The sequence below is a fragment of the Vombatus ursinus genome, unplaced genomic scaffold (genome assembly GCF_900497805.2).
Source record: "Vombatus ursinus unplaced genomic scaffold, bare-nosed wombat genome assembly UNPS02005286.1, whole genome shotgun sequence".
Taxonomy (NCBI): Eukaryota; Metazoa; Chordata; class Mammalia; order Diprotodontia; family Vombatidae; genus Vombatus; species Vombatus ursinus.
The window spans coordinates 15,121,572-15,139,288 of record NW_020945064.1 but is presented as its reverse complement, the minus strand read 5'-3'; the positions used below and the strand labels follow the sequence as shown (position 1 = coordinate 15,139,288).

General features: G+C 44.0%; 1 protein-coding gene across 1 annotated transcript in view; it reads left to right on the top strand.

Annotated features, from left to right (window-relative positions):
• Positions 1–15,685: 15,685 nt before the first annotated feature.
• The window catches only part of PLA2G15 (phospholipase A2 group XV), a 41,060-nt gene continuing 39,028 nt past the window's right edge, over positions 15,686–17,717 (top strand). Inside the window, exon 1 of the mRNA XM_027846341.1 lies at positions 15,686–15,833. Coding sequence (XP_027702142.1) covers positions 15,686–15,833 — 148 coding nt within the window. The remainder of the gene's footprint in view (positions 15,834–17,717) is intronic.

The following is a 17,717-nucleotide window of genomic DNA, read 5'->3' as shown; positions in this document are numbered from 1 at the left end:
TCAAATGACCTTGGGGCAAGCCGATTAATGTTGCTGACCTTCTTAAACTTAAGAACCTATACCAAAGGAAAAAGACCCATATTAGAAAAATATTAATAGCAACTTTTTTGTAGTGGCAAAGAACTAGAAGCTATGTGGGCCCCGTCAGTAAATTATGGCAGATGAATATAATAGAATGCTATTGTGCTATAATAAGAGGAACCTGGTATTAAAAATGATTTCTCTTGGTCATCTGTGTCTTGGAGACTCAGAGCTCCTCCATTCAGCCTTCTGTCCAAAGTTGTTCAGAAGGACATCTCTGATAATAAGATTGCATTGAATCTTTTCATGTTGGTCAAACTCCAGCCCAGGCCTGAATTGATTCTACTACTCAGGTTTGGGTGGAGACAGACTTCTAAGCCTGGGAATAGTATTTCCTTTGATGGCAGACAATATGGACATCTGTGGATTAAGTGATCTAAGGAACCCACCTACCTCCTAATATGTCAACCAATCACAGTTGATTGGCACCCCCTTGGGAGCACCTACTCTTCCAAGGGCATATAACACTGTACCCCAAAATCCACAGCCAATTTTGGATGGAACTCCCATGCAAGGCATGTCAAACCACCTTGAGAAATTAAACTATGGATGCATGTATCCCGATTTCATCTGTCACTCTTTTACAAAACAGACTGTTCAAATAAAGGTTCGTGGGGCTCATGGGATTCGGGGTTCACACTGGGAAGATTTGTATAAACTGATGTTGAGTGAAATGAGAAGAACCAAGAGAAGTTTACACAAAAACAACCATTTCTTTAAAACAAACAACTTTGAAAAACTTGAGAACTCTGATCAATTCAATGACCAATGATTAGAGAAGAATGGTAAAATGTGCTATGCATCTTCTGACAGAAAAGGGATGGACTCAGGGTACAGACTGAGATACAAAGTTTTTGGACATGGATAGTGCAGGACCTTGTTTTCTTGATTGTGCACATCTGTTAGAAGGAGGGAAGCAGGTAGGAGGGGGAAAATTGATTTTTGTTAACTGAAAAAAATATTAAATGATATTAGAAAAAAAGAGGAATGTATACCTGAGATTAGGTGGAGGGGGTAATCACCCTAAAAACATCACACATCTTTGACATGTGCAAAAAGATTTAGGCTTGTTTTGCTTGAGTGTAAGGCAGAAGTAGGACCACTGAATGAGTTTTACTCCTGCAGAAAGAGAAAGAGAGAATGAGAGAGAGAGAGAGAGAGAGAGAGAGAGAGAGAAAGAGCTGTCCCAAAATAGAGTGCACTGCCTCTGAGCCCTAGTCCTTTAGCTCGAGGAAGATTCTGATTCAAAGAACTAGAAACTAAGGGGGTGCCCTAAGTGCGGAAAAATGGTGGAAGGGGTGCCAGGCAGGGTGTCAGAAGACCTGGGTTCTAGCCTCAAATAGACTAGCTGGGCCACTAACTAGCTGTGTCATTTTGACCCTTAGAACCTCAGTTTCTTTACCTGTAAACTGGGTGGGGAGAGAAGGAGAAGGCTGGACTAGCTGACCTATTCCTGCTATAATATTCTATTAAAAAAAAAAAACAAAATCAAAACCAAAAACAGAGTACCATTAGAGCCAGGAAGCTTCTGAAACCTTTCTTAGCTCACAATGATTTCCCCCTTTTCCAAACTCTAACTCACAATCTCGTGATTCATTCAATCATTCAGTAAGTGATTAAGTAAGCCTTAAGGTGGTACAGTGGATGACTAGGGTGGTGGTCAGAGTCGGGAGAGCAGTTCTGGTGTGAAAGAATTCACTTTGGCATTCTTGGTAGCCATCGGGAGCCTTATTATGTGAAGTACACGGGCCCTATTAGCAAGAAGCTAATGAAAGACCCTGATATTTGGGAGGACCAGGCTTATATAGACAGAAAGCTATACAGCCTGTAGATGTTCAGGATGATGATGTAGTTTTAGGGTTTCATGGTGGTTGAAGATAAAGGATAAGGAAGAATTTTATGACACAGGATGAGGGAGATGGTTGACAGGATAAGAAGGACAGGTAGACACAGGATAAGAAAGAAAAAAGTAATTCTTTTGGTCTTACAAGATAAGGAGAAGTCTTATGGTATTTCAAGATAAGGGGGGAAAGAATGCCCTTAAAATCTACTGAAAGAGCCCCAAACCCCCTCAGGAAGGGCTTTACAAAGTACTGGAAAAATAACTCTTAATATTCTTTTAACTCAGGGCACCTTTTGTATCCACATCACTAGGATCTATGGGGTCTGGATGAACTTGAGAGGCAGTGAATCTCTTCAAACCTCAATTTTCCCTTCTGTAAAATGGGGATAATAATTTTTCCACTGCCTTGTTTCCCAGGTTGTTATGAGGGAAGCGCTTTGTAAATCTTAAATGCTTTGGCCCTTCAGTGATTCTATGACCTCATCTGCCAGAATACTTCCCCCTAAATGGTATACTTTGCTACCTATTCTTGGCCAACTGCTAGGTGACAGACTGACTGTGTAACTCTTGTCCATGACTCCTGCACAGAGGATCTACCCAGAGTACTAGGAGCTTTCTTTGTGTTTTCTTGACATTATGTGGATAGGAATAGGGATAGGAATTTAGGCTGAGTTGTTGCCCCATGACTGGCCCACCTTTTCCCATCCTACGTGTGTGTATCGGATGATATCATCCATGTTGCTTCTCTTGTAAGATTCTTTGTTGGTAGCATGTTACAGCTAGCTCACACCCACCATGTATGGCTTCTACTGACTTTTGGGTAATCCTTCCCTTGGATTCTTTGGATTGTGGAATTCCCTGACTCTCTGTATGTCATCACTGAAAGGCAGGCAGGCAACAGACCACAAGCATTTATTAAGCACTTACTGTATGCCAGGCATCGGGAATACAAACACAATCAAAAAGAAAGACAGCCTCTGCCCTTGAGAAGCTTATATTCTGGTAGTGGGAAGCCAATATCTAAAATAGAGCTGAAAGGGGTTGGGGGGAAGGTACCCATTAGTGGTGGTGGTGGTGATGAAGTCTGGAGTGTCAGAAACACAGCCAGGAGGAGAATGAAGCATAGTCGCCCTGGGCTTGGCCTCAGAATGGAAGCCCTTGTATAGAACTTGACAATGAGAGAAGGGGGCAGCATGGCAGAGAGAGATGTTCCAGTCAGAGAAGGCCCCAAGCTCTGAGGTCAGTTCCGGGATTAGAAGGCAGCTGAGTCACAGTGGTGAAATCCAGGGAGTCAAACATCCAGGAATGAAGCATGACTGTCTATGAAGAATGTTGTTACTAAAATGATGGGTCTTTTTTTTCCCTCAGGGGAAAGGCTAGAATCATTGAAATCATTGTGCAGTTTTTCCAAGAGTAATCCAGGTCACTCTTATCTTTTCTGGGCCCAGATCATTGTCCTTGGCCACCCTCTGTACAAGCTATGTGTGCTGATTGACCAACTCTATGAATTCTATACCTAACTGTGTATCGGAGCCTGGATGAGACAGAGAGAGAGAGAGACAAAAAGAAATAGGTAGAGAGAAGGAAGGAGAAATAGAGCATTTATTGAGTGATTACTGTGTGCCAGGCTCTGTGCTAAGACTGACAATGACAGTTTTCCTCCAATTGGATTTTCCCATATGTATTCTTAGCTTTTTTTAAAGGGATGATGGCTTTCCTGTGGCAAGCTCTCAATTGTGGAAGACACTTGATGAAATAAAAAAAACAGCGTTCAGCATCTAGATGATCTCTTCATGAGAAATATCCTTTCCATTTGGGATTCATGCTGAATATCTTCTAAGAGGGTGGCAAATACCTCTGGCAAGCATATGTCTGCCTGATTTAATCCTCATTTGACATTAATATCAATTGGGCAGCTAGGTGGTGCAGTAGATAGAATGTTGGACCTGGAATCAGGAGGACTTACCTTCCTGAGTTCAAATAGGCCTCAGACACTTACTAGCTGTGTGACCCTGGGCAAGTCACTTAACCCCATTTACCTCGGTTGCTCATCTTTAAAATGAGCTGGAGAAGGAAATTTATTATTTATTATGTCTGTAACTCTGTAATCCTGTAACCAGGCCTTATTCCCATGGTATCCAAAGAACACAAGGGCAGAGCTAGATTAAACCTTAGAGATCATCTACTCCAACCCCCTTATATTACCAATGAAGGACTAATAAAAACAATAATTGCTAACGTTTGTCAATTTACAAATGTTATCTCATTTGATTCTCACCAAAATCCTGTGAAGTAGGTGCTATTATTATCTTCATTTTACAGATGAGGAAACTGAGGCTGGGAGGTTTGAATGAATTACTCAGGCTTACACAACTAGTAAGTGTCTGAGGCAGGATTCCACTTCAGGTCTTCCTAACTCCAAGTCATTCCTGCCCCTAACAGAGTCCTCCCCAAGAGGTGAAGTGACTTCATTCATTCATTCACATAAGCATTTAGTAAATATTCACTAGTTGAAAGGCACTATTTGAGGTGCTGGGGATTCAGAGACAAAAGCAAAAGTCTCCGCTCTCAAGGGGTTTATATTCCATTGGGAAGAAACATGTACACATATAAATATAAAACATATATAAATATATTTAGTACATATAAAATATATGTAAAGACAGAGATAACAGAGTAATTTGGGATGCAGGGTGAGGCCCACGCAGCTGGGAGTGGTAAAAGATGTGGGGCCCAGGACATCGCTTCAAATGGGGCCAGGAGTTCCAAGAGGCTGAAGAGGGTATGTATTCCTGGCTGAGGGAAGCTCTCCCATATGCTCAAGTCAGGGGCCTCCCCTGCCAGAAGTAAGTTCACTGAGGGAGGGGATTGTTTCATGCTTTTCGTTCTATCCCTAGCACGTAGTGACTTACATATAATAGATGTTTAATAAATGCTTGTTGAATTGGACTGAATTACCCGGAGTCACATAGCTTAGTCAGTAGCAAAAGCAAGATTAGAATGTGGGTCTTCTGACTCCTCATCTTGAGTTTTTTCACATGGCCTTGGGGTTCCAGAGCTCTGGACATCCGAACACAACGCCAGCTCCCATCAGATCTCCAGACATTTTCCAATACATCTTCAGATTCCCTCTGAATGTTTGTTTCAAGCTCTCTCTGCTCAAGGTTGAGAGGACGATCAGTGGGGGGATAGGGCATGTAGTTTGGTCATTTCTTGAAACTCTTTTATTAGCTTCCATGATACTATAGACACATTCTTGATTCTACTACTTTTCTCTTTGATCCCTCCTCTCTTTCTATGACTGATCTTCTCCCTTTTGTCCCCTGAATATGAGTTTTTCACAAGATACTCCCAGCAGGCCTCTGCTCTAGATAACTCACCCATTTCCTGGTTTCAGTTGTCAACTCATCTCATTCTTCCTCCGCTCATTACTCACCCCCATTTTTTCTCTCTGTTAGTGACATCACTGTTATTCCAGTCTCCCAGGGTGACTTCATAAGGAAGAAACAAAGGTAACTCCTTGAGATGAGGGACATTCCCCTGCCCCATGAGTGAGTGCCCAGAAGAACGGGAAAGAGAACTACAGTGACAGATACCATCGATGAGGGGAAGTGAGAGAGTGCCCTGTCCCCTCATTATAGACATCATCTGATTACACAGAAGCTTATGACCCCATTCCTTCCTCCTTCTGCGCTCCGAGGCCCCAGCCCCAGTCTAGAGGTCACAGCCGTAGGTCTCAGCAGTCACCCCGTGTAATAATTGGCTAAGACCATGAGGGGCAGGTCACAGGAAGGGGAGAAAAAAAGACTTAGCTTTAGCCCTCTCCTGTCCTCCCTCTTGTCCCCAAGGGTCAAAGACCAGACAGGTAATGAGGGCTGTGAAGAAACCAATCCATAAACCAACCATCAGAACCTCAGAGAACTGGTCATAGTCTCCCCAGCCCCCAGTTCCCCCCCCACCTCATTTTTACAGATTAGAAAAGTGAGGCCCAGATCCTCTAAGGTCAGAGGCAACAGGAATTTGAACCCAGGTCCTCTGACTTTAAATCTATAGCAGTTTCTACCCTGTTATGAAGGGTACTAAAGAAAGCAAGTGGCAAAAAAAGGGAAAGGTGAAGGCACTAAAGAGTATGGAGAAGAATCTGATGAGGACAGAAGTTGAGGGCAAGAGTGAGGTTGAGAAGAAAGGGGGCATGGGGGGCAGTGATAAATGAGAGATGATGTCCTGAGGTCCCTTCCTGGTCTACTGTATGTGACCCCATTTGGGATTTTCTTGGCGAAGATACTGGGATGATTTGCCATTTCCTTTTCCAACTCATTTTACAGATGAGGAAACTGAGGCAAACAAGGTGAAGTGACTTGCCCAGGGTCACACAGCTTGGTCTAGTCCTCAAGCCCTCCCTCTGATTCACACTGCATGTACAATCTGTTGTCACATCTTGTTTTTACTTCCACAACATCTCTAGCATCTGTCCCCTTCAGCCTCTTACCATTTCTTGCCTGAAATATTGCATTTGTGTACTAATTAGTCACCTTGCCTTAATTTAGGTCTCCCCTTTCTTCAATTTATCTTACACATGGATCCCAAAATAATTCTGCTTATGTCACTGCTCTGTTCAGTAAACACTGGCAGCTTCCTTTTACCTCTAGGATCAAATGGCATTTAAAGTCTCCAACGTGCCTTTCCTGCCCTTATTTACGCATCATTCCCCTTCAAGCATTCCATGATTTAGCCAAACTGGACTTCCTAGTGTTGTTCATATATAGCATTTCATCTCTCTACCTTTACATAAATAAACTCCCTCCTCACCTCCTGGCTCTTAGAAGCTCTCATTTCCTTCAAGACTCACTTCTTAGAGACATCTTCTACATCTTTTTTCACTCCTTCTGCTTCAAGCGCAGTGTCCCAGAATTACTTTGCATCTCTTCTGTTTCCAGTTTGAATATATGTACACATACACATCTTCATATTATCTTCTTTGACTGGATCAAAAGCTCTCACTTTTGTCTTGTATTCCTAGTGCCTGGGAACATAGTTAACACATTTTTATTGACTTATTGATTATTAAGATTGATTGCGCAAGCTTTTATCTCGATTTTATAAATGAGGAAGCTGAGTATCTAAGAGGTGAGGTAGTTTGCTAATCACTGTGCAAAGCCAGGACTTGTACCCATATTTTCCAACTCCATATCGAGTCCTTTCCAATAGGCTATACTGCCTTGCAGAATATATATGCTGTTAGTATCTTAGATCTAGGTTAGGAGTAGGATTTAGGGGTGTTGGGGCCAGGGTAGAGAATGATGTATAAAATCAGTTCTGGGTAATTAATCATTTTATTAATCATGCTAGCAATAATTAATAAAAGGGGGAACCAACTCAGCGCTTACATGCCCTTGGGAGAGTGGGTGTTCCTGAGGGTGACAATCAACTCTGATTAACAAGTAATAAGAGAATGAGTATATAAGGAGAGGTGGATCTATTCTAACGAGGGGCTAGGAGATGTGACTGATTATGTCATTTACTTCCAAATCATCTCCAGACTTGGGCAATCTGGACAAAGGACTGATCTATCCCAACTCAAACCTGAGTAGAACACAATGGGCTTCCCAACTTGAGAGGTTCTGAACAAGATTGATGAGAAAGTTAATCCAATCTCATTATTCGCAATGTTCTTCAGATGCTGGCTTGGCCTAGTAGGATCTAGGAGGGGAAAAACCCAATGATTGGTTAGTTAGCAATCATTTCTCTCAAGGGTTAGAATGGGGGGGGGAGAGGTAACCTTGAACCAGGGCTCAAGTCTTGAAAGGAGCTGAGGATTTTAAGGGGCAGAGGTGGGGAGTGATGCATTCTAGAGTGCGGGCAGGCTGGGTACAAAACTTGCCAAACAGAGGGAGACAGTCCCCTGAGCTCAGGGAGCAGCTAGTGGGGCAACTTGGTAGGTGGCCTCAGACACTAGCTGGGTGACCCTGGGCAGGTTGGCCTCAGTTTCCTCATCTGTAAAATGGGCTGGAGAAGGAAATGGCAAACCACTGCAGTATCTTTGCCAAGAAAACCCCAAATGGGGTCATGAAGAGTCAGACACACCTGAAAAAAAAAAAGTATGAAAGGACTGAACAATAACAACGGCAACAAAAGTGAACGAAAAGGAATATCGTAAAAGAAATCTGGAATCGAGTGGTGGAGGACTTCAAACGCCAAGTTGAGGAGTTAATTACTTTTTCCCCAGGGGCAATAAAAACTGCTAGAGATTTTCAGGTAGAAGAGCAAGATGCTTAGACCTATGCCTTAGGAAGATTTGTGGAGGATAGATCAGAGCAGGGTGAGGGGCGGCGCGGCCTGGAAGCAGGGACATCACTTAGAAGGCTATTGTTAAGAGAGAACTGATGACTTGTTGTTTGTCCATCTTCCTGAAGAGGATCAAGATGATGCCAGGACTTGCAAGTGAATCGGATTGAAGTGAGGGAGGGCTGTGCAAGGTCACCAGCCTCACTCTCTCCTCTGGAGCCATCTGGGTCCATTGGCCAGATATAGATCAGGATGACTGGAGATGGCTCCCAAACTGATGAGTAAGTGGACCAGGAAAGTGGCCAAGACAGTGAGAAGGTATTGGACGCAAGAGAGATCATGGAGGTAGAAATGATCAGACTAGCAACTGATTCGATAGATAATGGGGAGGGAGAGGGAAGAGTCAAGGATGACTCCGAGATTGTGAACCTGAGTGGCCAGAATGATTGGTCAGTGATTGATAGAAATAGGGAAGTTTAGAGGATGGGGTATGTTTGGAAGAAAGAGTGTTTCCCTCTTTACATATATTGAGTTTAAGGTGTCTAGCAAGCAGGTGGAGATCTGAGATCAATTCAGGAGAGAAAATGGAGTGAGATACATAGATTTGGCAATCATTTGCATAATTGATTCTGTGGAAAGTCATGAGACCAAGAAACAGAACTTTGGGAGGCATCCAAGATTAGGGAGTAGGAGATAGATAGTGATGGATCAGTTTCAGTGGGGTAGATAGAGGCCTGATTAGAAAGGGTAGAGAGTAGGAGTTGAGAAAGTAGAGTGTTTTTTCTAAAAGTTTGCTGTGAAAGGAAGGTGAAATATAGGATGATAATTTGAGAGTCAAATAAAGGTTTCTTTTTTTTAAAAATAGTATTTATTTTTTCCAATCACATAAAAACAATTTTTAACATTCATTTTTTAATAAAATTTTGAGTTCCAATTTTTTTCCTTCCCTCCCTTTCCTTACTCCTCCTTAAGACAGTAAGCAATTTGGTGCAAGTTATGTATGTGAAATCATGTAAAACCTATTTCAATATTAGTCAGATTGTGAAAGAAGAAATAGAACAAAAAGAGAGAACCATAAAAAAAATAAAGTGAAAAAAGTATGCTTCAAACTGCATTCAGACTCCATGAGTTCTTTCTCTGCACATGGATAGAATTTTCCATCATGAGTCTTTTGGAATTGTCTTGGATCATTGTACTGCCAAGAAAAGTTAAGTCATTCACAGTTGATTGCCATACAATATTGCTGTTACTGTGTCAAGTAAAATTTTCTTGAGTACTGAAGGGACCTGGACATTTTGCTAGGAGGCAAGGGAAGGAGCCAGTGGACTGGGGTCAGTCAGTAGACATTTCTCAATCACCCACCACGCGCCAGCCATTGTGCTAAACCCTAGGGATATAAAGAAAGGCAAAAGACAGTCCCCGCCCTCAAGCAGTTCGCAATTTAATGGGAGAGATAATACACAAACCACTACGTATAATCAAGTGATATACCAGAAAAACTGGAAATAATCAACTGAAGTAAGGCACTATTAAAGATGAAAGAGAGTATTTGAAGAGTTTCCTAAGGGAAATGGGAGGGGATGGGACTAGGACACAGCTGGAGGAGTTGGTTGACCTTGGCAAGGAGAAGGGCCCTATTTTCCTCAGACACCAGAATGGGAGAAAGAATAGAAGATGAAGTAAAGGGGATTTGAGATGTTAAGCTGGGAGATGAGGGAGTTCAAGGTGCATTGATGGCCTTGATTTTTCTAGACAAGTATGAGGTAAAATTCTCTGCTAGGAGGGAGCGGGAAGGGGCAGGATCAGGAGACATGAAGAGAGAAGAGAAGACATATGGAATATTATGGCCCTGTAAAAAAAGGAGTCATATGTGAGGAATTCATAGAAACTTGTATGTGATGATGCAGAAGAAAGAAAGCAAAACTGAGACATGGTATAGGTGAAACAGATTCCTCAGAGGGATTCTCCTCTCCACTTTGGGAGCCTTTGTGTGGAACCCTGATTGTACCTCTCCTGGAGCTGTGGACACACCTATGCAGCATCTGGAACTCTCAATGAGTAGGTCTGATCTTTTAGGAATAAATTGACTCCCTTTTCTGGACTTCCTATTTTTAGACACAAATTTTCTTCTTTATTGCATGCTTAACGAACACATGCATTTCAAAACAGAAGAAGAACCGAGAACTTTGAACTCTGGTTGTAATATATATATATATATAAGTGCATATTAAAATATACCTGGTAGTAATAAAATTGACTCATGTCCTCTCCTAAACTTTCCTCTATTCTCTTCTGTGTACTTTATGTTTGACCCCTTTTCTTACTTTTCTTCCTTTTTTTTTGTATCACTATCACCAACTCCCCCTCCTTTTTAACAAATAGGTATAGAGAAGAAAATGATAGCTTGAATTTATATAGCACTTACTATGTGCTATGTACTTTACAAATATTTCATTTTATCCTCATGACAACCCTAGGAAGCAGCTGTTGTTATTCCCATTTTACAGTTGAGGAAACTGAGGTAAACAGAAGTTAAGTGACTTGCCTAAGGTCATACATCAAGTGTCTAAGGTGTCTTGGGGCAGCTAGATTGCACGGTAGTTAGGCTGCTGGGCTTGGAGTCAAGAAGACCTTAGTTCAAATATGACCTCAGATACTTACCAGCTATGTGATCCTAGGTAAGTCACTTAACCTCTGCTCATCTCAATTTTCTTATCTGTCAAGTGGAGATAATAATAGCACCCACTTCTCCGGGCTGTTGTGAGGATCAAATGAGATTATAATTGTAAAGTGCTTAGCAGAGTGTCTGACATAATATTATATACATATTAACTATTATTTTTATTATTAACCCAGATAAAAATTTAGGTCTTCCTAACTACTATAGGCTCAGCACTCTATGCACTGGACCACCTAGCTGTCACACCGGCTATATCTGAAAATATATGTCTCATCCTGCACCTCTAGTCCATTACCTTTCTGGGTTGGAGGTAAGGGTTATGTTTCATTAACTGTCTCTAGAAGTCTTGATTGGTCACTGCATTGGTCACAGTTCAAAAGTCTTTCAAAGTTGTTTGTCTTTATTGAATTGTTATTCAATAAATTGTTCAGGTTCTGCTCACTTCAGTCTGTATCAGTTCATACGAGTCTTCCCACATTTTTCTTAATTGTCATATTTGTCATTTCTCAAAGTAAAATAATATTCTATTCCATTCAGGTTTCTTCTGTATCACCTCTTTATGGTGGGCCATGGCTTATATACGTTACTCCAATAAAGCAATGGCTACATGGCTAAAAGGGATAGTCTTGGTGACAGAGATTCTGGGTGGTGAGATGAGGGTTCAGAATGTAGCATAATTATCAGACTTGGTTGGTTGGTTATACTTGCAACAAACTACAAGCTCCTTGAGGGCAAGGATTGCCTCACTTTTGTCTTTGTATCCCCAGAGCTGGCACATAGTAAGCACTTAACAAATGTTTGTTGATTACTAACTGGTTTGCTTTGTTACAACAGAGGGTTAAGTGTTTAGTATTGTTGGAAACAACTATAAGGTTAAAAGAAACCCAAAAGGCAACAATTAAAAAAGAAAGCGAAAGCCTGGTCTTGGAAAAGTGGTTAATTTGAAGCAGGAAGATTTGTATTCAAATACTGACTCTATGAGATATCACCTAGGAGACCTGGGGCAAGTCACCTCTTCGAAAATTGATTTCCTTAACTGTGGGAATTGTGTGGAATTCAGGAATTGTTTTTTAACTCTAAATTTATGATACTGGGGTCTCTGCCTCCCCAATCTTTGCCCCAGAATCCTAGATACCCTCTTTAGATAGTGGTGATTTCTTCTCTAAACTTGGTCGTCACATATCCAAAGTTGTTTTATGTCTCCACCCTCTTAGCTTTTTTATGCTAAGGAACCAGAAACAAAAAAAAAAATTGTTTTTTCAGAAACAAAATCTTGAAGGAATTAATTCCACAGGCGTTCCGCCTCCCCCTCCCAACTAAGGCTATGCAAGTGAGGATATTGCATGCATGTTATGCAATGAGCCTCCTGGCTTCCTTTTAGTTCCAGCAAAAATCCCATCATCTACAGGAAACCTTTCCTAATTCCCCTTAATTCTGGTGCCTTCTCTCTGTTCATTATCTCCAATTTAGCCTTTCTATAGTTTGTCCACAATCGTTTGCATGTTGTCTTCCCTATTGGACTAGGAACTATCTGAGTACAGGGACTATCTCTTGCCTTTCTTTGTATCCCTACGGTTTAGCACACGTTTAGCCTGGCACATGTTACGTTCAGTCATTTCAGTTGTGTTTGACTCTTCATAACCCCATTTGGGGTTTTCTTGGCAAAGATACTGGATCGGTTTGCCATTTCTTTCAAAAGCTAATTTTAGAGATGAGGAACTGAGTCAAACAGGGTTAAAAGTAACTTGCCCGGGGTCACACAGATAGTAAATGTCTGAGGCTGGATTTGAACTCAGGAAGTTGAGTTTTCCTGACTTCAGGTCCAGCCCTCTATCCACCTGGCACATAGTAGGTACTTAATAAATGTTCACTGACTCTTAATTTACTTTCTCTTCCCTTTGGGAGTACCCAGTTTGACAAGAAGAATCACATGGATTCCAACTCTCTGAAAGCCACCTGTCTTGGAGGTGGGTGGGAGATATGGCCGCTTCTTTGGGAGGTTTTGGCCTTGGGGTGAGGACCTGTGTCTCAGGGTTGTGAAATGACTGGCTAGAAGTTCCAAAGAGCAGGTTGAGGAGGACCAGCTCTACAGAGAGTTGTTAGATGGAGTTCATCACCTTGTGTCACTTTGTCATCAGTGAGTAATACTGACAAAATTTTTGCAGAGGGCTTTGGCCCACATTTCAGGGAATCCTGTCAAAGAGGAGGACAGTTCCTGACCAGCAAATAACCCCAGTCCTCACAAAACTGCTGATTAAAGTACTTGCTGATCTTGTGTTAACTTAAACGTTCCTTTTCAAACTTAGGAGGTCCCAGACCAGGTTTTACCTATTCATTCATTTATTCATTCATTTGTCCATTAATTTATTTAACAAATATTTATTTAGTGGCTACCAAGCTTTGGGTGAGGTGCTGGAGGTACAGAGACAAACATGAAAAATGCCTACCTTCAGGGCACGGATCCTATATCTTCCCCGTCTCCCTCCCTCTTTCCCTTCTGGAAATCAGGGCTTGGAGGGCAAGTGAGCTGGAGAATATGGAACAGAAGGTGGTGATAATGATGATGTCCAGGGAGGATCACAAATGAATGGGAATTCTATGGAGTAAAAGCTTCATTTTTCATCCCTCCCCAGCTCCTCCACTGCCATGATGGTGGGAGGAGAACCCCAGCAGCACAGCAGCAGACACTCTACCATGCATCTCCCCTTTCCCCTATGTCTCTTTCCTATCTCCTCCTATCCCAGGCCCCCCACCCCTCACCTCAGCAGTACTCAGGCCCCTTTCCTTTCCTTTCCTAAGGCACTCATAGTGACTTTCTTCCTCTCTTCCACAAACTGGCCATAAAAACCAGAGAATGGTAGCAATGGAAAGTGGGACATAGAATAGAAAGGACCTTGGAACAAAGAATTTCAGATCTGGAAAGAATTTTGAGGGATCATTTAGCCCAGTCCTTTCCTTTTACAGATCAAGAAACTGAAGTTCCTTAGATCTTTGATCTGGATACAAGCCCAGGTTGGGGATCTGGGGGCTGGAAATCATATGTAGTTTAGGATAAAGAGATTATTGTAGATAAAGGATTGCAACATCCTACCAGTTACCAAGGACTGACTCAATGAATTCACTGGATGTTCCCACCTCCTAGTAGCCACAATGTTCTAAGGTGACTCTCCTCTATGGGGCAATGGTTAGAATGCTAGATCTGGAGTCAGGAAGACTTGATTTGAAATATAGCCTCAGACTCTTATTAGTTGTGTGACCCTGGGCTAGTCATTTAACTTCTCTCTGCCTCAACTATAAAATGGAAATAATATCACCTACCTCCCAAGGTCTTTGTGAGTATCAAATGAGATAATATTTGTAAAGCACTTAGCACAGTGCCAGGTACATATTAGGTGCTTAATAAATGCTTGTTTCCTTCCTTCCTTCCTTCCTTTCTTCCTTCCTTCTTTCCCTTCCTGTCTATTCTCTGTCCCAGCGCCAACTCCCTATGTTTTCTCTTGGAAACAAATAGAACCAGACACCAATGCTATTCTTTTTCTACATGGGAAGAAAGGGAAATTGAGATCCAGGGGCAAACACGGACCCCAGATCAGGTCTTTTCTTACATAATTATGCCTCATCAGGGATCACAAGATTATAGGTTTTATAAGTGAACAGATATTATAGAGATCATTTAGTCCTATTCCTCTATTTTTCATTTTACAGATAAGGAAACTGAGGGCCGGAGTGAAGTGGCTTGAAATGAAGTGCAGTGTTCTGCAAAACTTAGATCTTATAAAAAGGCCAGTTTTTATTATTTTGTCAAGACATATGATTTCGTTGGTGTAGAAAACTCCCTCTACCAAAGCAGACTGGCAATTTCTTCTGCAACCTCTAGAGGGTTGCCTCAGATGACATGATTTACACGGGTTTAATCCTGAATATAGCTTGTTTATACAGTCTGCTTCTTGTCCATATTAGATTATAAGCTTTTGGAGAGCAGGACCCATCTTTTGCCTTTCTTTTTATCTCCAATGTAGAGGGATCAAACTCTCGACAACACACACAGAAGTCCTTAGGTGTCCCTGAACCAGATTAAAATATAACTGGGAGTGTGACGCTGAGCAAGTCACTTAACCCCATTCCATAGCGGCCCCCCACCAATATATACCTATATATAGATATGTAACTGGGAAATGTTAAATAAAATAAATAAAAATGCAATACAACGTAGATAATGCTAATTTATGGTTTTTTTAAGTCAATATGCCGCCGCAGGGATCTGCTTCTATTTGAGTTTGAGCTAAACCTGAGAGCATAGAGTAGGTACTTAATAAATGCTTATTGACGGACTGCCAGCGTCCCTGGGGACACTGAAACACGGAGAGAAGAGTGGGAAGGCCGTTCCGAGCTTCACACACAAATTCCCTGAAATGCTCCCGATATCAGGTGTTTCAGCGCATTTTTAAGCTATAGAAACCTAAACAGCACACGCTGTAAAATGCCCCAGAAGCTGGTCCCTGGGTGCGGGGCAGGCGGGGGTCGCCCCTTGGACCCAAGAAGCAACGAAGGCCAACGATCCATCGATGCTCTCGGCATTCGACGTGTCCCTCCTGCTCTTCCTCCCTCCCGCCGTCCGGGGGCGGGCCGGGGGCGTGTCCGACGACGCTGATTGGCTGCGTGGCGGCGGGCGGTGGGGTTAAGCGCGTCGCGGGGCCGGGGCCCGGGGTCCCGCTGGAGCGGCCGAACTCGAGAGTGGGACCCCGAGCCCGAGGCGGAGGGAACCCCGCCGAGCCTCCCGAGCCAGCTTGCCAGCCATGAGCCCCTCGCCCCAGGGCGCCCGCCCCGGCCTTGGGCGGCCCCTGGTTCTGCTGCTGCTGCTGCTGCTGCCCGCGCCGACGTCGGGGTCGGCCCAGGTGCCGCCTCCGCAGCCCCCCGCCCCGAGGAGACCCCCCGTGGTGATCGGTAAGGCCGGGGAGGGGGCGCTAGGGAGGCCCCCAGCTCTCCCCTGGGCCCGGGGGCGACCCCCGCCCACCCGCCGTCCTCTGGGTGCGCCCCCGTTCTCCTCATGCCCCCTCCTTATCTCTCTTCGGTCCGGGACTTCATCCCTGTGCACCCCGTCTTCCTCATGCCTCCCCCGTTCTCCCCAACCCCCCTCCTTAACCGTCCCCACTCAGGGACTCCTTCCCTGTGCAACCCCTCCTCCTATTCCCCCCGCGGCCCCCAAACTCCATAACCTTTCCCACTCAGGGACGTCCTCCTCCCCATGCACCGCCCTCTTCCCGTCCTTGCTGCTCAGTGTCCCCCTTCCTCCCTGTGCATTCCCTTCTCCATTCTCCCCACTCAGGGACCCTGCTCCCTGTGTCTCCCTTCCTCCCCTTCCCAGGTACCCTTGAGACTGTCCCATGCCGCCTCCTTAACCCTCTGCTCTCGGGGTCTCTTTTTTTTCAGTAGGCCCCCCTCCTTCCCATGCGTCCTCCTTAACCTTTTCCACTCAGGGATCCCCCACCCTATACACCTCCTCCACATGTGACCTCCCTCTCCTTCCACCACCACATGCCCCTTCATTAACCCTCTCGCTCAGGGTGCACCCTCGAGTCCTCCCCATCCTCCCTTCTTAACCCTCCCCTCTCAGAGCCTCCCTTGTTCCCCAGGCCCCGCTTCTTCCCATGCATCCCTCCACTTCTTGTATTCCCTTAACCCTTCAGCTCACGGTCTCCCTCCTCCCCATGACCCCTCTTCAACTCTAATGCTCAAGGCCCACCTTCTTCTCCTTCCCATACACATTCCGGCTGTCTTCCCCATGTATCTCCCTTCTCTCCATGCCTCCCTTTCCCCCCTCCCCCAGTACCCCCTTCCTCAGTCGCCCCCTCTGCTCTTCCGCTGTGAGGCCTCCTCTCCTTTTCCAGTGCCCCCCTCTGATTCTCTACTCCTGCCCACCCATTCTGTAATTTCAGCTTTTCCCCTCCGGCCTCCTAGGTCTCCCCCTGTATCTCACCCACACACTCACCCAACTCCAGAGGCTCCTTCCATCCCACAGCTCCCGGACACTGACTATTCATATCACCTCCCCCTCCCCAGAGTACTGCACCCAAGGCTTCTTTCCTCTTCACATCACCCTCCATGCTGTCTCCCACAGAGCCTAGAGACATACTTAGTGTCATCCTCCACTTACCATGCCCCTGCCTTGGTGGCCCATCCTGTGTTTACCCCAGGAAGCCTCCTCTTCGCCGTATGTCACTCTTTGCTTGCAGTGCCCCAGGGATAAGGGAATATTTTATATCACTCACACACACACACACACACACACACACACACACACACACACACACACTTTTTCTTTCCCCGCTGCTTACCGCCTAGGATTTTTGTCTTCTTGATCAGGGCCAACATCTCCAATCTTTACTGCCCTGTGCTCCTAAGGATAGGGAAGGAGAAACCTACCCCCTACTTACCCAGTCTCCTTTTCTCCTTAAATAATAGCATGCATTTGTGTAGCCAGCACTAGACTTTTTCTCCCCCCACTTTAGTATATTATTTTATTCCAACTGTGTGTAGATAGTTTTCAGAATTCTCTTATAAGATTTTGAGTTCCAAATTTTTCTCCCTCCCTGCTCTCCCCTCTCCCCAAGACAGCAAGCAATCTGATACAAGTTATACATGTACAATCATATTAAACATATTTCCACATTAATCATGTTGCAGCAGCAATAGACTTCTTAACTTATTTGATGTTCACTTCTGTGGGTAGATGCTGTGTTATCCCCATTCTACAGATAAGAAAACTAAGGCTGCTTGGGGTTTAGGGGCTTGCCCTGGGTCATACTGCTAGGAAGGCATGGAACACAG